Genomic DNA, 27602 nt, shown 5'->3' with positions numbered 1-27602 from the left:
TTAATAATTAATCAAATCAAAAAGAATAAAGATAATTTAAAGACAGAGAATTGCACTTCAGGTCTTGAGGTTTTTTATGGTATCAGATTGAAGCAAATCACAGCTCAGTTTTAAATCTAAAGAAGTTGTTCTCCGTGTTTCCTCTGCACCTTTGCTCTTTTACTGAAGCATTTTTTAATCTACCCACTCATAGCTGCAGGGTACTCAGCATTTACTCGTATCATCCCTTAAACGTTCTCAGACTGTAAATTGCTCCATTGCTAAATCTGGGTTTCCTGATAATGACACCAGCTTTGTTTAAATCCTCATTATTGCTGTTTCTAGGAATGAAGCAAGGCAGCAATCCAACCCCAGCCCTGTTCGACTGTATAAATCATTCTCTTTATGCAGTTAAAGGAATTGTGGATGTCATGATCTTGGCACCATAGGCTAGGGTGACCATATTTTCATTTGGGAAAACCAGGACACCTTGGAGCGGGGAGGGGTTTGATTGAAAGAACAAATGTCTCATCATCAAGATTTGCTCCGTGATGAGAGGAAATGTTACTTGTTACTAGTTGTTTTAATGGTTATAGAGTCAGATATGTGGCGGTAATGTTTGATTTATCTAAAGGTTTTTATCTGTTACTGTGTAAATGGGTTTGGCTGTAATTTAAGGACAGATTCTAATAGATCTGCAGAGTGGGGACTATAAAGCTGATAGGATTTTAATTTTTTTATTCTTGTTTTGCAAAATATGCTTAACTAAGTATTTTTTGTTGTTGAATATTAGAGATTTTGCAGATACATTTTGTAGATACATTGTTTAGATTTACTTATATCTCTCTACCCCTTTTATAGAATAGAATAGAAAATCTCTTTATTGTCCCACAATGGGCAAATTTACAGCAGCAGAAAGATTATTGAAAATGGTCACACAAATGAGGACCTTAGAGAAATGTATAAGAATAACATAATAGGGAAGAGTTAAAATATAAATAATAAAATTCTGTAATGTGTTTTAACAATATAAAACTGGAGAATAAATAAACAATATGCAGCTATGGACATTTTTACAGTAATGGATATTTGAAAATAGCAGCAACATCAGAGATGTGCAGAATGACAGCAGCAGGTTATTTAACTGACTAAGGTTTCTATCATTACATTTGATTTGATTTGTTCCTGCTCCCGGTGGTTGGAACCTTTATTCCACTCTGGATTCTTGTGAGTGTAGTCTTTGTTCAAATAAATAAACAGTTTTGAAAACCTCGGTATTCATTCTTTTCCTGCTTTGTGTGTCAACTTTCACGGTTGCTAAGCAACAGAGGATACGGCGGTAAAACCCGCCGAAGGGAGGACCTGTTCGAATTTACAGCCAAAACTCTTCCGGCCTCCTTATTTTCAAGGACTTCGAAGGATCCAGTCTAGGTAGACCGCGTCCTTGGAGGATGCAGCCCAGGACGCCCGGGACAGGACGTGAAATACGGATATGTCCCGGGAAATACGGACGTTTGGTCACCCTACCATAGGCTGGGTTTTACTCCTTCACCTCTGATCTGCTTTGCTCCACCCTACGCCTATCATCTCTTATCATATCCACCTGTCCCTCCTGCTATTTATGCCACCGGGTCCATGGTGCCAGATTATTAAAGCTTTCAACGGGTCTAATTCTAGCTTTTCTTTATGTGTATATTTCTCCCTGATTCTGACCTGTTTCTGCCAGCGGATTTCTGAGTTTCACCCGCCCCTGTTCTGCTGTTTTTGCCTGTGCTTTGTTTCTGGACTGTTACCTGGATTTCTCCTGTTGTCAACCTTGGATTATCCTTCTGGATCCCTCTGTTCCTCTGTCTGTTCTGGCTGCTGATAGTTGCTGCTCCTCTTCTCTCCTGGATCTCTGGTACCGGCTCAGTTTATAATCCGCGGAGTTCCGCTCCTCTGGACTTCACTCCTTCTTCTGAGCTCAGACTGAACTTTGCTACGTTGGTGACTTTCAAGCTCGTTGTCTTTCCCAGTTTGAGTTTCAGTCTCCTAAGTCTCCATCCCCGCAGCGTATGCAGCCGCACGCAGTCTTTTCAATAAAACACCTTTTAAGTATAATTGTCTGTCTTGTCTGAATACAGGGTTTTTATGTTCTGAGCCCTCTGACAGTGGAGGGTTTTCACTTTTTTTTCACTTAAAAAAATGCACATACACAACCCTGTACCCGCTGCGAAGAGGAAACGCCTATTAAACGCATGCGAGAGCGTGCAGGGGCCCATTTCTCCTTGTGCACACTCTGTTTAAAAGTTGCTGTTCTCATAGCTCATACAAGCTCACCGTGTCCGTACGGCCGCTCTAACCCCTAAATCCCTCCATCACTATATAGAGCGGGGACTATATAGTGGACTTTACAGTGAACTCAGTTAACTGACCGTTCGGACAGATGATCACTACTCCCTGTTGGTATTAGTCGCAGCTGTAGGGAAGCGACAGCCTATGACGACAGCGGGCCGCTGTGACAGCAAATCCCATAATGCTTTGCGAGAAGAGCTCTCTGCACAAAGCATTCTGGGATATATCTGCGTCTTCTGAGGCTTTTCTTTTCTTCTCATACACTTTATAGACACTTTTTCTCTTTCTCTTACGACCCTCGGCCCTTTTCAAAGAACGGCGGTGAGAAGGGTGAGCTTCATTGACTGTCTGAAACCGTAGCTCACCACAGATATACGCCGGACAGTGCGCATGAGCAGAAAATATGGCTAGCTGGGGGCGAGCACGTAGGACGGCCTTACGTAAACACGTCCCCAGAATGATTGACAATGAGGAGGACCACTTATTTTGATGATCCGTCCGGAAATAAAAGATCATCCTCTATACCTTTAACTGGGGTCTACAATTAGCTAAAACCCCACTGCTCTGTTCTATTCCAACATGGACAACTTTTTATGACATGTAGGTGGAGAGCTACATCTGGTGTCAATGGAGATACTTGATAAGACCAGATAAAGGACGGTTTGATGCACTTTAGTGGTTTAGTGTATTGAGATGTAATTTTACTGGTGATTTATATGTCAACCACTAAATAAACTTCTCATTCTACCAGAGAACTCAGGGGTACTTGACCAAGCAATATTTGACGAGTTGGAAGTGAGACTATATTGTTTGATCGTACATTTGTGTGTTTTGATACTTTAGTTATATAGAAATCATTACACATGCTAAGACAATTCAAGCAATTGTTTTTTGTTTGTCCCAAACGGCATAAATATCGATAAGCAGACACAGCGTTTGCTTTCGGGCCCACAACGTCTTAGAGGCCCCATCACTGACACCTAGTAGGCCAACTACGCAATTGTAGACTAGGACGTCTCTTTGCAGATGTAATGGTGCAAAAAATTCCTCTTAAACCTACCTGATACTGACATGACTGAACAAAGCTGACCGCACCGGAAAGTATTTATACCACAACACATGGCAGATTTCACCATAATGGTGAGCCGTTTAAACACGACATCAATAGCAAAGTAGACAGTGGTACTTTTAATTACTATGTTAATAACTGTTTATAGTTCATTAGACAGTTGGTAAAAATACACTCGTATAATATGTTTCAATCCGCAATAAAAATCTTAAAAGAACGATGTATTTGAGTATTTTATTGTTTTCACTATGGCTTGGAATTATAGGTAATCCAGAGCTTGGATTAAAACCATAACAGTTACGTACAATGTGTTAGAGACAATGGATACCAAAAAGGGATACTTAAGTGGACTCCAGAAAAGAAAAAGGAAAGAAGAGCTGCTGGAAGAACAGAAAATAACTTCCCAAAATAAACACGTTCTTCCAAAGAACTGATGATTGGAAAGAAAATGGTTCTATTCTAGTCACAATTTTTTCCATGTGTGATGTGTGATCACATACTACTGAGAATTGCATAATTGTGTCTTCTTGGCCGATTTATGGAACTGTCGCCGTAACCTGAACCTTTCTCACATGTTGTACTTCGTATGGGGCTCACCCATATAATGTTGGGCCTATTGTTGTGTCGTTACGCCATTGTTTGACCCCTAGTTGCCCTGGGGCCGGAATCAGTTGCTCAGTTTGCTTATGATTCGTGCTGGCCCTGTTTAGGTTGACCTGAACACTGATACTGTATCATCAAGATTTGGAACAACCTTCACATAAAACACAATGTTGCTCAAAATAAGTCTAGCAGCATTAATAGTACGCTGTCTCTTTAAGGCCAATTTCAGCTGTGCATATAAGCAGGTACCCACCTGACATCAAATCCATCTGCTTCCTCTGTTAAACTGTGCTTTGCTGCTCCTCCAACACTTGGACTGATCTCTCCTGTTTGTTTGCTGGCGGGAAGCTGCACTGCGTGGGCAGCGCTGTGGATCCGTTTATCTGGCAGTGTGGTAACTTACCAGGTCACAGTTTCCTGCTGAAGTCTTTGATTGGCATTACGACTGGATTGACTCTCGCTGCTGTTCTGCTTATCAGGAGATGTTTTAAGAGACTTACCCGAGCTTACCCTGCTGTCAGGAACATTGATGGCACTACTAATAGGACACAGTGCAATATTGTAGTGTCATGTGTCATGGTTTTTCTTGTAGAGGCTGAGGTTTCTGTGGTGGCAGTGGCGACCCCTGGTGGGGGTGTCTTGTATTGTGAGCTGTGTTGGAGCACACCCATTTTTTTGTGTTTGCTCTGTTTTTGTGGTGTCCAGGGTGATCCGTTTTCTTCACTTGATGTTGCCCCCCACCCCACCCCCATTAGTAAGCCCCAGTTTCCTTTGAAATTTTACTATTTTCAATGTTGATTAAAAATGCATTCACTATTTTAACCATTTATTTTCAGGTTATTGTTCATATAAACCTACTGATGTTAATAAAATGAATTACTGATTAAATGAATTAATTAATCTTGTCTCATTTCTAGCAGAACTTACCTGCGTCCTTATTTCCACTAAATGTTCCTGGAGTTATTCCAGGTGTTGGTTTCCCATAATAAACAAAAAGAAAAGAAAAATCCACCCCAGGGTTGCCACATAAGTTTTTTTTTTTTTTTTTTTTAGAATAGTTAATTGCTTGAGAGTATTTTGCAATCAGCCCTAACCCTGCAGCTTTCTGACAGGTGGCTCCTCGCTCTGTAATTGGTCCAGACCGCCCCCAGCAGAGAGCATGGCCCCTCATGAGGGCGCCTGGTCGCAGGCGGCGGCTCAGTCTGCTTCCTCGCTGCGTCTCCGCTCACATCCACGGCGCTGCCGCCGGAATCCATCATGTTTTATCTGCTGGTGCTTTTTTTTTTCCACATGACGCTTTCTGATGTGCCATGAAACGATTCAGCCCGCTGCAGATGTGAGATGATCTGCTTTCGCCATGGCCAAAGGTCCGTTTCCGTGGGGGGTCCTCAGAAAGCCTCTGATCGTCCAGGTAAGCTCTGGGTGGGGGGGTTGATTGCGCGCTCATTCAGCGGCTGCATGGAGGCATCAGATGAAGCGGCTGATCTCTGTCACATTCATGGCATGTTTAACCGCCGATGGCTGCAAATCTGCAGATTCATCTGAAGGTTTTTCCGAATGACTCATAAAGTCACTTGATGCTCGGCGGGGATCAGCCATCATCCTGAGCCCGGTTGCTGTAGCAACCACTTCCATGGTACAGCTGGAACATCACGCATTCAAACCAGCTCTGAAACTTTTTACATCTCAGTGGAGTACATCAGACCGCCAGATGTTGTCACCCCTGGTAAACACCTAGAATATTTTAGTTGTGTCCAGGCTTTACCTGGAAATAATCTCATATAATCCATGGGCTGGCACTCTCTGTATGGAGGGATGTTTGGTCCATTATTGTTACAAGCAAAGAAAAATGAAAATATTGCAATTCAGAAATGAAACTTCAAAAAATCCTTCTTAATCCAAAACAGGATTTGAGAGTAACTTTGTTGTTTTCTTAGATTTTATGTATTTATTTAATAATTTATTTATTTGTAAAATTTCTGTTTTTTCAAACTGAGTTTTGTCAGTTTTATTCTTTTCAGACCAATGGAAATGCAGCTTTGCTCCTCAATCTTAAAGGAAAAGTCCGGTCAGCAAGGAATAATCAATGGATCATTATTTATACCTAAAACTAATACGTTCGCGATGATTTAATGAATTTAGCGTTAATCAGTAAAAAAAAAAAAATTAATTATATTTATCGTCGCGATCAGAGTCTGGGAGCGGCCATTTTTGCCCAAATATAGTAACCCCTCCCTCCTGCCATCTTCCAGCAGTGACGTCACGGTGCGGTAAGCCTAGCGCCATTCTCCCCGCTTTACAAGCTAAATCAATGGGAACTACTAGACACATCTGCAATCAACAACAATTATTGAAGATTTCCAGAGGACTTTACCATTGAAATTCACCAGAGCTATAGTGAAACTGACAATGAACACGTGCATGGCAGCTGGATGCTGGAATACATCGGGTAAAAGTGAAAAAAATAAGAGTTATTCCACCTTTCTGATTCCTGATCCTCCACGGATGGGTTGGTCGTTGGATCGCCAACTTGAAGAGGGAGGATTTGCCATCGAACTTCTGGCCAGAGAAAAAACCCGTAATATGTAGCCAACATTTGGAAGAAGAATGTTTTCAAGATGACTTGGATAATAGCGCGTTGTGACAAACACCAGATACAGCACTGGGACTTGATCAACAGCCGATACCGCACCGTGACGTCACTAACCAGTAGGTGGCAGTAGTGTTCTTTGACAAACATGGATGCCTCCAGTAAAGCACATTCACATGAAAATTACTCTTAATTAAAAACACTGATCATTTAGCAAACAGTATGGAATAATTTCACATTTGAAGTACTTTTATAAATTTGAATTTAACTTTTCCTTTAAGGAAAGCCGTCCCCCAGAAGTGAAGAGAATAATGTGATCTGGGAAGCAACATTTTAAAAGGATGGACGTCAGAAAACTAAGTCTGAAAATGAGAAGTTTGAAGAATAAAATTTGAAAAGATAAAATCTTTTGAAATTAAGACGTTTTTTAAAACTGGATTGCATTTTTAAAATTTTTATATTCCTTTACAAAATGTGTTCTTCGATCGCAATAATAATGGAAAATAATTTTTGTTTCTAAATAGTTAAAAACACGCTGCATCATTTTTAGACCCGTCTTCATCCGTACAAACGAACCCAAATATATTGTGATAAAAACCAGGTGCTCATGCAGGGGTTTGCAAAGTGAGGGTCGGGACCAGCAGGGGGGTTTATGAGGTGATAATTGGTTTTCACCATGAGGTGATCTCTACATGAGCTAAATGAATATACTATGAAATATGTAGATCTTACATTTATTTACTCATATATACATGATTAAAAAATAATTAGAATATTAAATCATAAAATGTAAAGTTAAATATCTAAACATGCCATTAAACTATCAAAAAGACATTTAAAATGATTATTTACATAACTAAATGCCATATTTTACTCATTATTTATTTAATACACATAGACTGGAGTAATTCTGGGGTGTCCAGTCTGTAATTATTTGTTATTTTTGGGGTTTTAGGCTGAAATGTTTGGGAACCTTTGTGCTAATGTAGCCCAATGATCGAAATGCACTACCTGGATCATTGGTTTAAAGGTTACTTTGTCACATGCGCCAATTCACAACACAAGTCATCTCAAGGCACTTTACAGTTCAACCAGATCATACAGTTTTCTATCTAAGGAAAACCAGTTGATTGCATCGACTCATTGACTCAAATACAATCCCTCACACTAAGCATGCTTGTAGCGACAGTGGAGAGGAAAAAACCCCTTTTAACAGGAAGAAACCTCCAGCAGAACCAGGCTCAGTGTGAGCGGCCATCTGCTGAGGCGGACTGGGGTTCAAGGAGACAGAAGCAGACATAGAAAAAGAAGCATAGATACAAAAAGCAACTGTCAACCAGCTCCACAATGTCCAGAAAAAGCAGAGAGAGCATAATGTTAGAGATTGAACTAACAGATTCTGCAGAATAGTAGAATAGAGATAAAATGAAGCAGAATGATGAAAAAGGGGTCCCCTATGTCCTCCAGAAGTCTAAGCCTATAGCAGCAGAACTATAGGTTTTATTCAACAGAAGGAAAAGCTTTAGGGCTAACAAAATTGGATGATTACTTTCTTTGGTCATATTGAATCAAGTTTCTTTTTTTATCATTTTTTGTGGGAATATGCTACTTTGATACTAGGTCATTTGTTTTAGGTTTTTTTTTGCATAAATTTACAGGATGTAATCGACAATCGTCTATAGATGGGATCCAGAGGGACTGAGACTGGCTGAATGCTTTCATGCAAATCCACAAAAAAGCTGCGCTGCTGATTGGAAAAATTAGGATGAAACCAACTGTTGTTTGCATCTTATATGATAAACTGCTTGGAAAGCATCCATAGGATGTTTGGGGATCTTATCCATTTACATGTAGATTTAAATCCAAATTAAAATCTTAAAGGAATAGTACTTATATTCAAACTACAGTAAATGATTTGCTTCTTTTTTTAATGGTTAAAGACATCCAGCTGGAGCCACTTGTTTTTCCTAATTTAGCCAGTTTCATCTCAGCTGGCGAGCACCTCCTTCCTGCGCGTACATGCACGTCTGAAACAAAAACTGTCAAAAGTAGTAAGAGAAGGAGGAAGAGAGGCGCTCCCGGGGGATGGCTCCAAGCATCGCTCCATTTTCTAGGCCACCGCAGCCCTTCCAGTGACAGCTTAAGAGGTGTCATTCAGAAATCCTCTGAGGGAAACATTTTCCACTAAAAATACAAAAACTGACTTCTACATAGAAAGGAAATGTTCTTCCTGTTCCATTTTCAGATATAATTCTGATTCAAACACTTTATTTTAATCTTTTCCCACGATGAGGAGATGCTTAGGCATAAAATTCAGTCTGTTAGTAAGTTGGTAGAAACATTCCCCTAAAGACCTGCAGCTGTAATGAAAGGCGCTTCCACAAAGTATTGACTCAAAAGGAGGAAAACATGTATCCTTTTTCTTTTTCTTTTCAGTCTGTCACACAAAACGGCAATAATTCACGCGAACAGTGTGTGGGTGAAGTGTCTGGAGGATTGTGATCCTCCTACTGTCAAACTTTGAAAGAATGATTTTCCCATCCAGTAAATTTATGCTGGTTTCCTCAGATTCTTTCGTTGTATCTCTGAATTATACGTTTATGATGTCGGGTCATTTAGAACTAGTAGAATAAGCCTTTGTTTTATGGTTTTGCCCATTAGATCTTATATTTACAGCTAAGCAGCACCAGGACTGTCCTGTGAGCTTGCAGCCAGAGGCCGCACACAGTGGAAAATGTGTGTTCGTATTGATTCGACGCTATATATCAGGCTCACAGCAGAGAAACAGTCAGGGTCAGCAGGGTTTTTGGCAATATTGTTATAAAGACAAGATTTCCCATCAGAGTCTGAAGGAAGGAGTGGAATAAAGTCGACGTTCACCTGGAACATGCTCCACCTGCATAATTTAAACGTCTGTCTGATCTGTCAGTAATATCTGACGAAATTTTTTCCTCCAGCCCTCTCCATCTTTTGTTTCTCTTCTCATCTGCACAGCTGCCCATTAAACAGAAACCTCTGAGGGGAAGCTCTATAATCATACATAATGGATGAATGGTGGGTTTGCTGCAAAGAAGAAAAAAAAAGCCTGCGTTAGAAGCGTTATGTGCTGCTCGTGATCAGCTTTAATCTCCTCACAGTTAGACATCAGGTGGGGCTTTAGAGCGGTACAGCATGTCCTCCATTCTTTGCATGCAGTTTATCTAAAGCTTCAGGGCTGAATTAAAAAGCTCTTCAACAGGAAGCTGCGTGTCGGTGTGGAGGAGGGAGACGATCCAGATAAAGACAGGTCTTTTATTTTCCACCTATCTCAGTGTATGGCCGCAGTCAGCCTCTAATTAATAGCTGCCACAGAAGCCACAATCAATACAGCCTCATTAGCCATGTTTGTGTATGTATCTGCTCTCACTTCGGGTCAATGCAGAACCCTGATGGATGGGAAGGCATCAGAGAGCCCAAATGAAAGCCACAAAGTATCAATTAGAAAAAGGCCATGGTGTGTGTGTGTTTGTTTTCCCCACAGAGGGATATTTCCATCAGGCAGTGGATGCGTTCCACCCACCAGAAAAAAAAACTCTTTCAAGGTACGAGCAGCACTTACTCCTGCAGCCGGTGTAGGGAAATGTGTCATGGTCAGATTTTTAAATAAGCCAATCAATACGAAAAGCAGCAGGAACCCTCTGATGGTTAATTACTGCCCCCAAAAAGAGCTGTCAGATTTTATTTTTATTTAAATCAGAAATTAAAAATGTTTCTTTTACTCCCTGGACTCAATAAATGAATTCATTTGCGGGTTTTTTGTGCAGCACTTTGTAAAATCACCACAGTCTTATCGGCGCACCGCTCAATCTATCATCTCATTTATGAATCTGACGTGGAATCTTTTGCTCTGCAAGGAAATGTTTTATATCATTGCATTTAAAAAGAGATAAGTTGGAAGTTTGAATTATTTTTATGCGCTTTAATTATTAACTCAAAGGGAATCCCACACTGGCTAAAGTTTGGGAGAAAATCAATGTTTACCAGGTATTTACTAAAAAATAGATCTATATTAATAGAAAGTATACAAATAAATATATATTGATACAGTATAAATCAAAGGTAGCAACTAAATTAGTTATATCTTTGTTTTATTTATTTATTTTTTTAGTTAAATATCTCCACCTTTAGACCAAAAGTAAAAATCCAGGTTATTCTGAAAAGAAAAATAAATGTTAGTTTACTCCCAGCTTCACAGCTCACCAGACAAATTATGCCACCGGATGTCATAAAAATAAAATTAGTATGTTTTTGTGACCATATGGAAATCTCTTCCTACCTAAGTTGCCTTCGCCGATGTCTCCGCCAAGGACGCTAATGGTTTACTGTGTTCACACCTCATGTGTTTTCAGCACCAAAGTGTGTTATCGCTCACCTGATGAATTGCCAGAATTTGGCATGCCGGGCGCCAAGCTCCACTCCTGTTGCTTTACAGCTTCACCAGATAGAAGGAACTTCTCTATTCGGCTTGTCGTAGCAAACCTTTGATTTAAAAATTAAAGGTTTGCTATTTAACCTTTAATTTAATCAACTGAATTGCAATTTTTTTATTGTGGAAATCAGGGTTTCCAGTAGCTACGGCTAAATCACAGTTTCTCCCCGCGGCACGTCTGTCTTAACCAGACTCCGCCAGATGGAATTGCTCCGCATATCCATCTGGAAACCTTCCGTTGAAGTAATTTTGCGAAGGGGCGAAAATACTGGTTAGCTGATTGGCCTATGTTGGTGATAGACGGGCCAAATAAACCAATCAGATCAACGAAGCATATGACGTACTAACAGAGCGACAACGAAGAGGAGCCAATTGATAGATCAAACTCTTGCCGAAACCAGTCGGGAGAAGAGCAAAAACATCTTTTCCTCTGAGAAAAGCCTCCAGAGCAGTGTTTTGCTCTTCTTTCAGTGAAGAAATACTCTGTAATTCAGATAAAACTTGCTCGATAGCCACGCTAACGCTAGTTTCATCGGCTGAAGCCGCCATGTTCTTTAGACTGAACTGTCGCGCTTCTCGTTGCGTCACACCTCAACCCGCCTCAAAGCCAACGCTGATTGGACGTTCGTTTGGTGAACGGCTCCAAATTTTCTTCAACGGAGAGTCTCCAGACTGATTAGCGAGTGAAACCTTGAAAGCTCGCGAGATCAGGATGGTCTCACGAGGCTACGTCTGTCTCACAAGGACCTAAAATTGTTCCCCTGCTTCGAGGTAACAGAGGTAAGATAAGGCGCTCTAGAGCTCTGAAAGGAGCAGCAGGAGTTGAGAACAAAACCCCGGCAGAGAGTGCACCAGAGCTGGGCAGATGAGCCCAGCCATGTCCCACTCTGGAGCTTAGGGAGGGGCAGCGGTAGAGCAGAGGAGGATGCTGGGCAGAGAGTCGATTAGCTGCAGCTGGTGGCTGGGGGCAAGCACTGGAAGCTACCAGCAGGAACAGCGGATCAAAGGAGGACAGCAGCTGACCAGTACAACAACCCGGGCAGAGACCAGAGGCGGCAGCATGCCTCACGCTCATGCTGAGAGAAGTAGGAGACTGGAGCAAGACCCTATAGGCAGAGGCGGGAGGCTGTGGCACTCCGGAGCTACAAGAGGACGAATGATTTAACAGTCCTTTTAAGGACAGCCAAGAGGAGTCTATTATTTATTCTACAAGTACAGTAGATACCCTTCAAAAAGGCCTTTCCCAGTCAAAAGTCAGCCGAATGGCAGCCTACTCCTCTGCGACTTCCAGCAAAATCCCCTTCAACTTCCAGCCACTGGTCTTCTCCTGGGCGTGCATATTTTATTACTTTGACTCCACCCTCTCACTGAACTACAGGGTCTGACCAAAGGCGGTCCTCGAGAGCTGCTGTCCTGCAACTTTTAGAGGTTAGAAGCCTGCTAAACAAAAAAATCAATGAAAATCAGCTGTGCTGGAGCAGGGAAACCTCTAAAACCTCGAGGACCGACTTTGGGCATGCCGGCTATAGATCTTCATGTCCAAAAATCATGACAGGACATTTTAGTACAAAGATTGATGTTTAAAAAAGGAATTGTAGGGGACCAGCCGAGGGCTCATCAAGGAAAGTGGGGAAATTTTGAATGGCAACTACTGTAGTTAGCAACCCTAGTTTGAACCATTGCTCTGGATTGAAGTGCAGAAACCGACTGAGGGGTGTGGCTAATTCCTGGACAAAGGATTACCGTGAGCTGAAGCAGATTGGACAGCGAAACTTTGTAGTCATTACAATCTGTTTCAAAGAGGTGAACTGATCTTTATGATAGATTTGATTTGCATCATCACCACAGTTAGGTGTTCTTACTTTCATTCTATGTTTAGGCCTTTTGTCTGTATGTAAACTGTTTACTTCCTACAGTCCAAGAAACATCCAAAATATGTTGTTTGTTCTCTTTTATCCACCCTTAGTTATAGGTTCATATAATGCCTGTTTGTTTCTTCATGTGATGGACGGGTGACCTGTCCAGGGAGCCTTAGGGTTCAGAAAATGACGGCATCTTTTTATAGTCCTAGTATCAGAGCTGCAGCTGAAAGAAGGAAAGAGAAAGGTTCCGGATTTCAATGATGAACTTAAGTAGAAACCTAAAATAGAACTTCAGAGCTGGTTTGTGGTGTCCTTGATTTAGCTTTACTGCAACTGTTTTAGCTCGCATTGTTTTTGCTCTTGGCTAGAAGTCTCTCTAGCTTTGTTATCTCCAGCTTCAGCAGGATGTTGTTCAGTGCACTTGTTTGGACTGATGTTACAGCAGCGCAGACTGTTGTAAAGCAATTGAACTTTATCGTCCCAGATGGTGACAGTCCTTGTTGAAAAACAACATCTCGTTATTTATAATTCTTTAACATTACACATTTTGTTCACTGAAAAAACTATTTAGAAATAAGTGAACATTTTTCAAATTGAGTGAATTTACCCTTAATTTGAGTAGGTAAATGACATGATTTGCCAATTGAATGAGTATTTTTACTCTTAAAATAAGATATTTAGATAAAATGCACTTGAAATAAGACAATGTAATTGTGTTTTCTTATTTTAAATGTAAATTGTCTTGTTTCATTGGCAAAATATGTCTTTTACTTTCTAAATTCAAGAGCAAATGCACTTATTTTACGAAATAATGACTCATCTAGATTTAGATTTTTTCCAGTGTTGATTCCAGTGTTTAACAAATTTGATTTGCATGGGAGAGTAGCAGAAAAAAATGTATTTCATATATGAAGTTGATGGAAGATTTGTAGAGGGAACAGGAAAGAGATGCATCATAAGTGAAACTGAACATCCATTTTTCTGCAGCATGGACGGGGAAGCAGGTCAGAGTTAATGGGAAGAAAATTGATCTATAAAGGAAAATCTCAGCATAAAAAGCTGTTTAAAGCTTCAAAAGTGTGAGACTGAACTGGAGTGTCAACAGTTGGTTGTGGACCCAAACGCAGAGTAGAAGTAGGCAGAGATCAGTTTTTGCTGATTTAATGAAGATCCAAAGGCAACAGAAGCAAAATCCAAAACAAAATACAGAACAACCAAAAACCAGGAGAGGTTAGGGGGAAAAACACATAAGGAGCAAAGTGACGACGACAAACCAGCGGTCTAGAAGAGGTGTATATGTAGGGGACAGAACAAAGACTGGGCTTATCAGCTGATGGTGAGCAGGTGGGGATAGGAGTAACTAGAAGGGAGCTAGGGGAAGGAAGACTGGCACAAGAAGGCGACAGACAGTAACTCAAAAAATGCAACAATGCTTAAATGTAACACAAAATGGAAAAGAAACCAATGACCAAGAAAACATCATGACATAAATAACTGAACACTCAATAAGGAGTGCAAAGGGGAGAACCATCACATGGAGGTTCACCTCCCAAACCCCAAAGCCAGATTGATTCAAGTTTTAAAATGCTCTATTCAAAGTACAGACCTACAGTAAACCAAACTAAATATGCAGCCATATCCAGCCCGTCCCTTAAAAATGAAAGAGTACAGAGGACCGTTCATGACTAGAAGCCACTTCACAGAGGAATCAGATTATCTGTTGTGTTAAAAGCAGAAAATGGATGCAGGTTCCATTTGGAAAGAGACTCATATAACAGAATAATCTAATCTCTGTTCCTGTGTTGAAAATGACCATTTTCTTTTTGTTAAATTGTATTGTGTTAAGAATAAAGTAGACTAAAAAGATGCAAGATGTGTCAGAAGATGAAGTGGAAGGGAAAGCTGTGGAGGGCAGACAGCAGAGATGCATCACTGTCGCGCTCTGGATGGGCAGGAAGGCAGCGCTGTGAAAAAGGCTTGTTTTCCTCTCATCTTGTCCATTTGGAGAAACGGCACTGTGAATCAGGCAGATTGAGTTAGAAAGGGAACCAACCAGAAAATGATTGGAGTCACTTTCACATGTAAACAGTGAATTATTAAACAGAAGCGCTAATAGGCCTCTCTAACAGTCTTTCATTATCTGACACACTTATCCCAAGTGGGGTCGTAAGGGGTGCTGGTACCTATCAATGGTACCAGCTGTCAATGGCCGAGAGGCGGGGTCCACCCTGGACAGGTCGCCAGTTCATCGCAGGGCAACATGGAGAAAAACATTCAAACCATCCTAACCATTCAAACCTAAGGAGAATTTAGAGAAGCCAATTAACCTAACAGTCATGTTTTCAGACTGTGGAAGGAAGCCGAAGTACCCAGAGAGAACCCACACCTGCTCAGGGAGAACAGCCAAACTCCATGCAGAAAGACCCCGGGCAAGGAATCGAACCCAGAACCTTCTTGCTGCAAGGCAACAGTGCTACCCACCGCACCACTGAGCAGCGCTCTCTAATGCTCTCTGATGCTACATTCAGACTGGACGCAGCTGGCGCGACAGAAGCAGCGAGTTTACATGCAAAGTCAATGGTTGACGCGCGTCAAGGCGCAGCAAAAGGTCCCGCGGCGCGTTTTGAGCAGCAGGCGCAGCGCGTCTGAGCAGCTGAAGCAGCGCGTCGGGCCGCGTTTAAGCATCTGACGCGCGTGACGCGCCTTAAACGCGCTGCTGCTCGAGATGGAAAAATAGAATTTTTGCTGCTCGACGCGCCGCGTCAACCAATCAGAGAAGCTGATCTGGGAGCTGGCTGGGAGAGAGACACAGCGCTGATGACACAGAGCGCTCTGATTACTCCTCTTAAACAGTTTATTAACGCATAATTAACTTAAAATATATACATCTGCCGGCAGAATATGTTCGCTTTTATTATCCTGGTGCCTGCAGATCGGATTATTTAGATGAAAAACACCTACCAGCCGCCGCGGTGAACCGCGAGGAGGCGACCCGGCCTGAGGCTGCTGATGAAGGGATTCCTTCTGTCGGCGCACCGCCGGTATGTGGGGGTCTGAGCGGCTCCGACAGAAATAACATTGGGAGGCAGGATTGTAATCTGGATGAACTGACTGCACTGATGAAGTTTTCAGGTGTATTTTCTCACTTAAAAACATATTAAAACTACTTTATTCCCACTGATCACAGCAAATATAGCTGCAAGGCAGAGAAAGGATAGTGAAGCTCCGCCCAACGCGCGTCAGACACACTTTTGCACCGCGCAGCCAGAGCGGCAAAGCTGCTTCAGCCGCGCGTCAGAACTAACTGGTACAAGCAGCAAAAATGAAGCAGCAGACGCGATTTTGCTGCTTTTGCAGCGTCCGGTGTGAACGTAATTGACAGTCAAATGACCTCAATCATGTTCTCACACTTTTATCAAACTGGACTTTTTATGAATTTTACTAAAAAGTATTCACATCCCTTTAACTTTTTCCATTTTGTTACGATAGAGCGCGGGTCACCAACATGGTGCCCGCAGGCACCAAGGGGCAGTGTGGGGCCTCATCGGGGGCCCACAGCATCTACTGAAAGAGAACAACTCACCAGTGGGAAAGATTGAAATAAGATTTTTTTTTTTTATAATTTAGAGTTCCCCTTCCTTCCTTCCTTCCTTCCTTCCTTCCTTCCTTCCTTCCTTCCTTCCTTCCTTCCTTCCTTCCTTCCTTCCTTCCTTCCTTCCTTCCTTCCTTCCTTCCTTCCTTCCTTCCTTCCTTTTCTCTCCTAATTCCCTCCTTCCTTCCTTCCTTCCTTCCCTTCCTCCCAATAAAAATCTATTTATTAGTATGAAGTTAAAGTGAACACTGATCCCTCCAGTTCATAGGTCGTTATTGGTAGCCCCTCCTATGACCCAGTATCCATCAAGTAGCCCTCAGCCTAAAAAAGATCGGTGGCCCCCTGTCATAGGGCCACAAACATCTGCCTTCCTGCTTGGATATTACTTCTTTATCACAGCCAACTCTGCATCACAAATATTGCTTCCAGTGAGTAAATGGGCTACAGCTACAGATGGCTTGTGTGACACGGTTTGACAACCGTGATAAATATGAATGCCTAATATAACCTTTTTATTTACCATCTTACATCTGTATATTTGTTGTTTCTTAGTTAACAGTAAAAAGGAAACAAAGTCCAAATCTTGTATTTGTGCCTAAACTTGATGGTTGAAACCCTCAATATTATCAGCATTCAATCCAATAATAAGTGTTTAGAATAACTCATTTACTAATCTCCAGCATCATTTGTAAGGTGTGTTTCTAGTGCCACCTAGTGGTTGAAAATGGTTTATTTTTTGATAGAGATTATACCACATGTTAGCTCCACACATGTCACACAGAGCAACCTACACTAAGCTTAGACTAATAGGTTTAGTATTATTAGAACAGGTTTTCTTAGCCGTCTGCTGTAGTTTGTTTTCCAAAGCGACTGTAAACTCCAGCCCAGAGTAAGTTCCATACGAGACGCCTCAGTCATCTATTAACAGGCCTGAGTCTTCAGCTGGCCAAGCTGCTGCAGATTTCTGCACATTATCTCCATCAATCTTCAAGTCACTGAAAAAACACTTTTATGCAGCAGGAAGTTGTTGTTATTTAATCCTTATAAACCCACTTAAAGCTACAGCCTTACTGAGATGCTCAAATGTAAATAGATCCTAAAAACATTCCTGTTCTAGTCAGGAAATAAAACACTCTTATGGAGTCAATGTTGTTCCACCACTGTTAGAAGCAAAGAACAGGTTTTGCAAATGTAAATAAAAAATAAAAAAAAGAACTGAATCCACAAATAAAACTTTGAAAAACATTTGAATAAGAAAGATCGTTTTATATTTTTTTTATGTTTTCATAATTTTTTTTTTCAAAACAATAATTGCATTTTTTGATGTTATATATTTTTTTTCTCAAAATTTTTTTTCTCAGATTGAGTTTTATGAATTCCATCCTTTTAATATTGCGTTTCTCAGATCACATTTTCCTTACTTCTGGTTTTCCTCTGGAGCGAGGAGAAAAAACACATTTCTATTGGTTGGAATAAATGTGAGCAGAGAGCGAGGATTTCTACTGGGCTTTAAGTGCAGAGAATGGGATCTGTGTAATGCTGTTGGAAAAGAATACAGTTCATAAAAATGAATCTAAAAGAGGAAATTGAAAAAAATATATATAAATATAAACATAACAAAAATTCATATTTAAAAAAATAAAAACAATAAATCTGTGATAAAAATGTAAGAATAATGAAATAAAAAAAAGATATATTTAAAAATTTAATCATAAAAATATCAGGTTGTGTGGAGGCTGAAATACTTTAATAATCCCAGAGGGAAATTACTTTTGTTACACGCTCCAGTTACAGTTTCATATAATAATAAATGAAAGTCCAAGGGGAACAGAGGCAAAAATACAAAAATACTGAGAACCAAACAAAAACTACTTTAGTAGTTTTTGCGCATTCGGCGTCTGCTCTGCCAATAATGCAAGCGTAGAAGAAGAAATGTGCTGTTTACCTGTGCAAAGAAAGAAACAACGAAAGAAAAATGTCTGAGGACTTCAGTGTTGAGGAAGAGCATCAGTTCTTTGCCGAGCTGAATGCGCACTTTCATCTGGTTTGGTCTGCCGCGGTTTCCGTAGCGTCATGAACTCGCAGGTGCGCGCTTTTAGGAAATCCTATACACTACTGTTTATGCTCTAAAAACATTCTAAATGACTTTGTTTCGAGTAAATTATGGACGCTACCCACTCAGGACACTTGGAATACATTGGACGAGCAGTATGGAGGAATATTGACACGTTTTTTGTGGACTTTTATGGACCTTTCTGTCTCGGGCGCCATAGACCTCCATTATTTGAATGTCAGCAGACAGCAAGAAGCCTCCCAGATCTCCAGATGCATTTGAGATATCAAAAAAATACTCCAGAGTGTTGTTCAGCATGGGGGTGAGTAGAAAATGAAGGCTAATCATGTTTTGGGTGTACTATTCCTTTAAGCCCGTACCGATTAGAAACATTATCTTCACCTGTGTTTTTTTTTTAAAACAATACAGGTTCTTTGCTTGCAACAAAAAGGAAACTAAATTTCCTGCATGTATTTTTAGGGCATAAAACAAGCTGCATTCCTCAGAAACAACAGTGTTTATTGTATCAACTATTAGACAAGAGTCAAGCTAAGAAAGATTAGTTAAAGGTTCCAGAGTTTGCAGAACCACCTTGAGGAACATCTGTCATAGATTTGCTGATGTGTTTGGGATCACCAGCTGTTGATGACCTAGTTTACTCCAAGCTTTAGCTGTCAGACAGATGGTCTCATATTTTACTGGAGAATCCTCTGGTAAACAGAGATCAGTTCAGGATTTTTCACTGACTGAAAGCGACTCAAACCCTGTGATCAAAAACCTCCGGTGTCATCCATTAACAGTTCAACCTTTTGTTTTTCACTTTTCTCTGTGTCTTGTCTTCTTCTTGGATGGGCTGCACCAAATCTTCTTTTCCCTTTAGGGATTAATAGTACAAGTGAATTGAATTGACATAACTGTCTTAAAATGTTTCTGTCTTAAAATTTCTGATTAAAGTCATAGGGAAGTCATATTTAAATGTTTCTTTATCAGAATAAATTGTCCCAAAAGTTAGGAAAATTATATATTTTTTAAAAATCCTGTCTTAAAATCTGTGTTTTTTCCTGTTATCTTCTGCAGGCCAGTCAGTTATATGTCAGCTTGTACACCTAACTTCGGCCAATCATATATCAGCGGTCATCTGTCAATCTAATTTTTCGGTCATAGCATCTTGATTCATGTGTCGCAGCTAATATACACAACGGTTGAAATCAGAATCCTTTCCTTTCCCATTGAGTTGCGTCCCAGTGTTCACGGGGATGGACGTCTGTGTCTTCGGCAGGCGTAGAGGCAAGGGCTCAAACATGTACGGCTGGAAGCCTTCTACACCAAACCAAGCTTCTGCCGCCCTGGCGTCCTCTTCCACAACATCTTCATCCCCGCTTTCCTCCTCTAAATAAAAAATGGATGACGGAGGAGACTCATCCACAACCTCCGACACTAAACTCTACTCCTCTTGCATGTTTCCTCTGTCCATAGCGTTCCTTGACAGCGTCGTTTCTAAGTCACCAATTTAGTGCTACTTGGTCCCAATGGAATTTCCCATTGGGAACCTACTAGCACTGAGTTGCTAACTGGTTAGTAAGATGCTTCCAAGAAACCGGCCACAACCAAAAAGCTTGTGAACCTTCCGCCACAACAATCCCGCCCCCTTGAAAATCGACCAATCACATTCACTTTATTCATTAGTGTAAAGTCGTGCCCCACTCAGGAGAACATAAAAGTACTCTTTCCTGGTAGATGCTAACAGCTGCCTCTAAGGTAATTTCTGATTACCTTTTATTGTGACACTGCTTTGACACACCTATTACCTAATCAGACATATCTGGTTGAACTGTAAAGTGCCTTGAGATGACGTGTTGTGAATTGCCGTTATATAAATAAACTAAATTTAATTGAATTGGTTCATTGATCAAAGATTTAAACTATTGAGGTGAAAGTTTCATTGGTTTTACCAGGATCTCTGTGGTCCAGTGTTCTGCTAGCAGAGCCCAAAACAACGATAAAGTATTAGAGCTGTACTAACACTTTGTTTTTGTTTAACTATGAGAATAAAGTCATTTTACTATTAAAGTTATAGCATTATTAAACAAAAGAGTGGTTTTAATTAGACAAAGGCATCAGGCAGGGAAGTGTTGGCCTAGTGGTTAGAGCAGTGCGCTTGTGCTCTGAGAAAGTACCCGGTTCGATCCCCACAGCCTGCACTCTGGCTCTCTGAGCAAGACACCCCACACTGCTCCCCGGGCACCGCACAATGGCAGCCCACTGCTTTCAAAGGGGATTGGTGAAATGCAGAGGTAAATTTCTCCAGTGTGAGATTAATAAAGTTCAATTACACTATATTGCCAAAAGTATTTGCTCACCCATCCAAATTATTGGAATCAGGTGTTCCAATCACTTCCATGGCCACAGGTGTATAAATTCAAGCACCTAGGCATGCAGACTGTTTTTACAAACATTTGTGAAAGAATGGGTCGCTCTCAGGAGCTCAGTGAATTCCAGCGTGGAACTGTGATAGGATGCCACCTGTGCAACAAATCCAGTCGTGAAATTTCCTCGCTCCTAAATATTCCACAGTCAACTGTCAGCTGTATTATAAGAAAATGGAAGTGTTTGGGAACGACAGCAACTCAGCCACGAAGTGGTAGGCCACGTAAACTGACGGAGCGGGGTCAGCGGATGCTGACGCGCATAGTGCGAAGAGGTCGCCAACTTTCTGCAGAGTCAATCACTACAGACCTCCAAACTTCATGTGGCCTTCAGATTAGCTCAAGAACAGTGCGCAGAGAGCTTCATGGAATGGGTTTCCATGGTCGAGCAGCTGCATCCAAGCCATACATCACCAAGTGCAATGCAAAGCGTCGGATGCGGTGGTGTAAAGCACGCCGCCACTGGACTCTAGAGCAGTGGAGACGCGTTCTCTGGAGTGACGAATCGCGCTTCTCCATCTGGCAATCTGATGGACGGGTCTGGGTTTGGCGGTTGCCAGGAGAACGGTACTTGTCTGACTGCATTGTGCCAAGTGTAAAGTTTGGTGGAGGGGGGATTATGGTGTGGGGTTGTTTTTCAGGAGCTGGGCTTGGCCCCTTAGTTCCAGTGAAAGGAACTCTGAATGCTTCAGCATACCAAGACATTTTGGACAATTCCATGCTCCCAACTTTGTGGGAACAGTTTGGAGCTGGCCCCTTCCTCTTCCAACATGACTGTGCACCAGTGCACAAAGCAAGGTCCATAAAGACATGGATGACAGAGTCTGGTGTGGATGAACTTGACTGGCCTGCACAGAGTCCTGACCTCAACCCGATAGAACACCTTTGGGATGAATTAGAGCGGAGACTGAGAGCCAGGCCTTCTCGTCCAACATCAGTGTGCGACCTCACAAATGCGCTTCTGGAAGAATGGTCAAAAATTCCCATAAACACACTCCTAAACCTTGTGGACAGCCTTCCCAGAAGAGTTGAAGCTGTTCTAGCTGCAAAGGGTGGACCGACGTCATATTGAACCCTATGGATTAGGAACGGGATGTCACTTAAGCTCATATGTGAGTCAAGGCAGGTGAGCAAATTCTTTTGGCAATATAGTGTATTATTTACGGTGTTACTGCATCCTGAGCAAAACATTTCAATTCAGGGGGAGGGCAGCACTTCCAGCTAGAATTTACATTTAAAAAAGGATACCTCTTAATTTTGTAATATGAAATCATTTTCCTTATATTAAAAGTTTGATTACGTAATGATGCATCTTTAATCCTGTATTGTTAGGACTTAATCTCATAATGTTACTACTTTATAAGGTCACATTTATGCTCTCATAGGCTTAATATTATTAATTTATCTTAGTAATTTAAAAAAAATCTCTCAATATGACCTAAAATCTGTAATACAAAACACAAAGAGTGAATTTGCTCCCAGTTACTTTGAGGGAAGGGCTAAACCTGTAGGTTACAGGTCTAGTGCCCCCTAGTAGCTGAGAGTTACACATGATAGGACTTCCTTGTATGGGACAGTTTCTGCAGTTATTTTAGAACTGCAAATAAAGATTATTTTTCATTTATTATGATTCTTTTTTGATTAATGGATTAATAAATCTGATAGCTAAAAGTTCCTTTAAGAAGACTTTTTACATATTAAACAAAGGGAAACTAAAATTTGTCCATTTGAAGAGTTCTGGATATATATATATATATATATATATATATATATATATATATATATATATATATATATATATACACACATACACACACGTATATATGTTATTGTATGTGTATGTTTGTTTTTTGTTTTTGTTTTTACAATTTTTGTATAATAACTGCTCTAAGTGGTCGTTCTGTCAGCTAAAGGCATGTTTTATAGTATCTACACTCCATTAAACGATTATTCCTTTACTAAATTAGTTGACGATTATTTCAATAATTGATTAATCTGATTGTTTAACCCCTAATTTATTGTATTATTTCCTTTGGGGGGCGGGGACATTTGATTAAAACATCAAAAATCAACAAATTACAAATCTAAAGATGCTTTTATAGTCTTTGAGGTCTCTTCAATCTCACAAAGCAGGAATTATGGATTTAATCCCGGTTGACGGGCCCGCGCTTCAATTAATATGTAGAACGGGGGAAATCAGTTTCATCAGTTAATAGAATGAGGTTATATAAATCTGGCCCATCAGTGGATTTTAAGGCTGATAATTAATAAACCAATATTTACCCAACAGGCCAGATTCTCCTACCTCCACATGAAGTACCTGTTCTTCTCCTGGCTGGCAGTGTTCGTGGGAAGCTGGATAGTCTACGTGGAGTACTCATCCTACACAGAGCTGTGTCGGGGTCACGACTGCAGAAAATCCATCGTGAGTACTTCCATCCCCCATACTTACCAATCCGTTTCATCACAACGATTGAGATTTCTTTTGTTTGTCAGTGCGACAAATACAGGAAAGGAGTAATCGACGGCTCAGCCTGCAGCAGTCTGTGTGAGAAGGAAACGCTTTATCTGGGGAAGTGCTTCACGGCCAGACCTCACAGCCAGGCAAGCTTTGAAAATGAAAGTCTTTCTTTCTCCCGTCTGCATGTTCTAAGTCAAACCGCTTCTGAGAGCCATGTGATTCTTTTCAGGTTTATTCGGGAAACTGGGGAGATTTACAGGGAGTTATTAAGTGCCAGATGGAGGAGGCCCCCCATTATGATCTTGGAGATGAGATGGAGCCAAGAAAGGAGGCTGCTCCTGCTGCTTTCAATAAGCCCACCAAGGGGACCTCGGTGGAAAAGTTCAGAGAGATGATAATCAGCCACCTGAAGGTCAGGAATGCTTTGTGAAATTCTGTATTTCAAGCCTTGTTTATGTTTATCTATGGAGGGAATTTTGTTCCATTATTGTTGCAAGCAAAAACGAAAGCAAGTTGTTCTTTTAAATGGAAGTTTGGAGAGAAAAAGAAAGAAAGCTAACTTTTAAATAAACTGTTTTTCATATTTTATTTTTCAAATTTTATTTTTATTTATTTTTTAATTTCTCTGTTTGAGACTGAATTCTATGATTGCATTTTTAAATACTGCGTTTCACAGATCACACTCTCTTCACTTTTAAGCCCAATAAAAACTAGAGTTGCACCGATACTGATACCAGTATCGGACAGGGCCCCGATCCAGCACAAAAATGGTGGTATCGGTATCGGCGAGGACCAACAAATAGGGCTGATACCATTTTGAGAGTCAAAGGTTTATTCAACTATTGTCACCCATTCCAGGTAGGCAATAAAAAGTTCTACTGGATTCACTTTGTATTAGTCTATTTCCTGCTTAACAAAGGTAGGCAGCAGCTTGACAAAGCCATGATGGCAATTATTTTACATCCAAGTAGGATGCAGTTCTTCATATATACACACACTTTAATTTCAAACAGATGGTATCGGTATCGGCCAATACCACACAGCCAGGTATCGGGGGCAAAAAATTGGCATCGGCGCACCACTAATAAATATTTTTGCTCTTGACCATTGATAATGTCGCCAACGGACCAATAGAAATGTGTTTTTACTTCAGAGGAAAGCCCAGCCCCAGACGTTCAGTTCAGTAGCTTTTATTTGTCCCAGTATCGGCATTTTTTGTGCAGTAGTAGTGCACCTTTCAAACACATGTTCACATTTCACAAATCACAGATAAAAAAAATAAAAGAAGAAACACATAAAATATTTAAAAAGATAAAAGTAAGGTGGATAAAAGAGACAGAAATGTAAAAAAATAATAAAAAGTAAATATGTGCAAATGAGAGCATAGGCCTGAATGCATGCAACATATGGCTGCTTTTCCTAGTAGAGTTTAGCAGCTGAAGAGCAGAGAGTATAAAGGAGTGTTTGTATCTGTTGGTCCGAACTGGTGTGTATTTAAAACGGGAACCAGAGGATAGAAACTGAAATTCCTTATGTAGGGGATGGGTATAATTATCCAAAATGGACTCAGCCTTTCTGATTACCTGATCGTCATACATTTCAGTCATGTTTTTCTGTTGAACACTCATGATCTTACTGCACACCTTAATATCTTAGATATGGCATTTTTGTTCTTTACATTAAGAAGAGAGTACCAGCAGATGGCAGAGAAGGTAAGTATGGACTCTGTAAAAGATCTGCAGAACATGGTTGCGTGGAAGTGGAGCCAATGCAATTAATGAAACTATATCTGAAAAGAGAATCTGAACAAAAAATAATTCTGGAAAATTAAATATAAAGAAAAAAATTTAATATGAAACATAAAATATGACAAAACTGAAAATTATCTGAAATACAGAAGTTACTTTCTAAACCTGTTTTTGATTGAGTTGTTTGTCAGCTATCATCATCTTAATTTTTTTGCAACAATAATGGAACAATTGTCACTCTATAGTTGCTTTATAAAGCTTAATCTAATTGTTTTTTCAGGCTAAAGTGGGGGATCAAGCCAACCTTGCAGACCTGGCGACCCAGGTATTGTCCTTTACAGACTCCAATAAAGATGGCCACATCTCACTGCCGGAGGCCCGCTCTACATGGGCCCTGCTTCAGCTCAATGAGTTCCTACTGGCGCTGGTCTTGCAGGACCAAGATCACACACCGAAGCTCCTTGGCTTCTGTGGAGATCTGTACATGATGGAGAAGGTGCCGTACTCGCCGCTGTATGGGATAAGCCTGCCTTGGATCATCGAGCTGTGGATTCCCGCCGGTCTACGGCGCAGCATGGAGCAGTGGTTCACCCCCTCCTGGCCGCACAAAGCCAAGATCTCCATCGGACTGCTGGAACTGGTCGAGGACATTTTCCACGGCACCTATGGCAGCTTCCTCATGTGCGACGTTAGGACTACCACCTTCGGCTACAACGAGCGGCACGACTTCAAGGTCACGGACGCCCGCTACATCATCCCTGAAGCCACCTTCCAGGAGAGGATCAGACAGCAGCGCTGCGACGTAGACGAGGACTGTCTCCACGGGACTGACTGCCTCACCAGCTGTGACCTCACCAAGCATCGCTGCACACCCGAGGTCACCAGGCCAAACTTGGCAAAGGCCTGCGACGTCCTGAAGAACTACGTCCTGAGAGGAGCTCCCTCTGACCTAAGCGATGAGCTGGAGAAACAGCTCTATGCCTGCATGGCGCTGAAAGGTTCCGCAGAACAGATGGAGATCGAGCATTCCCTGATTCTGAACAATCTAAAGACTCTGCTGTGGAAGAAGATCTCCCACACGAAGGATTCCTGAACATGGCGTCTGATCTTACTGCTTCCTGAAAATGGACAATCACTTTCATAGGGGAAGAACACTATTTATATTATCTGTATGCAGGATTTTAAATCTAAAGCGGTTTGTTTGGGCATTTTAATACCAGATATTCCACGGACTTAAAGGTGCAGTAGGAGATCTTTTCTGACACATTTTTTACCACGTGGCTTAAAGATTTCCCTACAGCCGCTTAGGAAGCAATGAAATAGAAGGTCTGGGAGTGAAACTAAAATAAATGGTCCCCGCAACATTGAGATGAATAATGAATAACGCCAACCAATCACAAAAGACGGTCCGTTGTACACGATTGGTTCCTGACACATCAATCATGGTTGTCTGCTTGTCCCTCCCCCCTGTGCGAGTACCCTGACAAATGAATGAATCAACTCCTCAATGCTCGTGCAGGACGCCATGGCTGGAAGCTAGCCACTTTTATGCTACGTTCACACCTAAAGCAGCAAGAGCAGCAAAAACGTGCGTGCTGCTTCATTTCTGATGCTTGTACCAGTTTAGTTCTGACGTGTGGCTAAAGCATCTTTGCTGCTTTAGCTTCACGGTGGAAAAAGTGGGTCTGATTCGGGTGGAGCTACCCTATCCTTTCTTTGCCTGGAACAATGGCAGCTATATTTGCTGTGATCAGTGGGTAAAAAGTAGTTTGAATCTACTTTGAAGTGAGAAAGTCCACCTGAAAACAGTCAGTTAATCCAGATTACCATCCTGCCTTCAAATATTATTTCTGTCGGAGCCGCTCAGACCCCCGTACACCGGTGGTGCGCTGTCACTAGGAATCCCAGTCAACAGCAGCCTATGGCCCAGTTGCCTCTGGAAGGTGTTTTTCATGTACCTAATCCAAACTGCAGGCACCAGGATAATTAAAGCAAACATATCTTGCTGGCAGATTTTGACATTTTAAGTTAATTTAGGCCTTAATAAACTATTTCAGAGGAGTGATCATAGCGCTCTGCATCATCAGTGCTGTGTCTGTCTCCCTGCCAGCTCCCAGATCGGCGACATGCTGCATGCAGCGTACACGTTCACGTGTTTTGAAGGCGTGGTTTCGAGGGGTGGTCTAAAGGGAGAGGCATGGTTGTATATGTTCAAAAATATAGCTTGCTGGAGATCTCCTACAGCACCTTTAACACCAGATGGTGACTGGTATCAAGGTATATCTCATTATATTAACATGCTGATGAAGATTCTCAGTCATCCAGGTCGTAGTCATTCCGTAAAAGTTCAAAAAATTCACTGTACTTGGTTTCCAAGATTAGAAGACATTTCGCCACCTCTCCAGGAAGCTTTCTCT

At 41.3% G+C, this 27602-nt stretch overlaps 1 protein-coding gene across 1 annotated transcript; it reads left to right on the top strand.

Moving 5' to 3' along the window:
• The first annotated feature begins 5141 nt into the window (after positions 1 to 5141).
• On the top strand, positions 5142 to 26543 carry LOC119797193 (divergent protein kinase domain 1A-like). Its single transcript, XM_038306153.1, has 5 exons — positions 5142 to 5396; positions 23267 to 23401; positions 23473 to 23580; positions 23667 to 23849; positions 25466 to 26543. Exons 1-5 carry the CDS (start codon positions 5343 to 5345, stop codon positions 26276 to 26278), a joined length of 1293 nt encoding a protein of 430 aa, XP_038162081.1. The 5' UTR covers positions 5142 to 5342; the 3' UTR covers positions 26279 to 26543.
• The last annotated feature ends 1059 nt before the right edge of the window (positions 26544 to 27602 follow it).

Source organism: Cyprinodon tularosa, unplaced genomic scaffold, assembly GCF_016077235.1.
Source record: "Cyprinodon tularosa strain WSP-4 unplaced genomic scaffold, ASM1607723v1 ctg574, whole genome shotgun sequence".
Lineage (NCBI taxonomy): Eukaryota > Metazoa > Chordata > Actinopteri > Cyprinodontiformes > Cyprinodontidae > Cyprinodon > Cyprinodon tularosa.
This window is presented reverse-complemented; position numbering and strand designations above follow the sequence as displayed.

What these genes read in the sequence shown, in the direction of transcription:
- LOC119797193 (XM_038306153.1), top strand. Translation starts at nt 5,343, where the DNA reads ATGGCCAAAGGTCCGTTTCCGTGGGGGGTCCTCAGAAAGCCTCTGATC. An exon ending in GAAAGCCTCTGATCGTCCAG is followed by an intron (nt 5,397 to 23,266) that starts GTAAGCTCTGGG and finishes TTTACCCAACAG; the next exon opens with GCCAGATTCTCCTACCTCCA. An exon ending in TGATAATCAGCCACCTGAAG is followed by an intron (nt 23,850 to 25,465) that starts GTCAGGAATGCT and finishes TTGTTTTTTCAG; the next exon opens with GCTAAAGTGGGGGATCAAGC.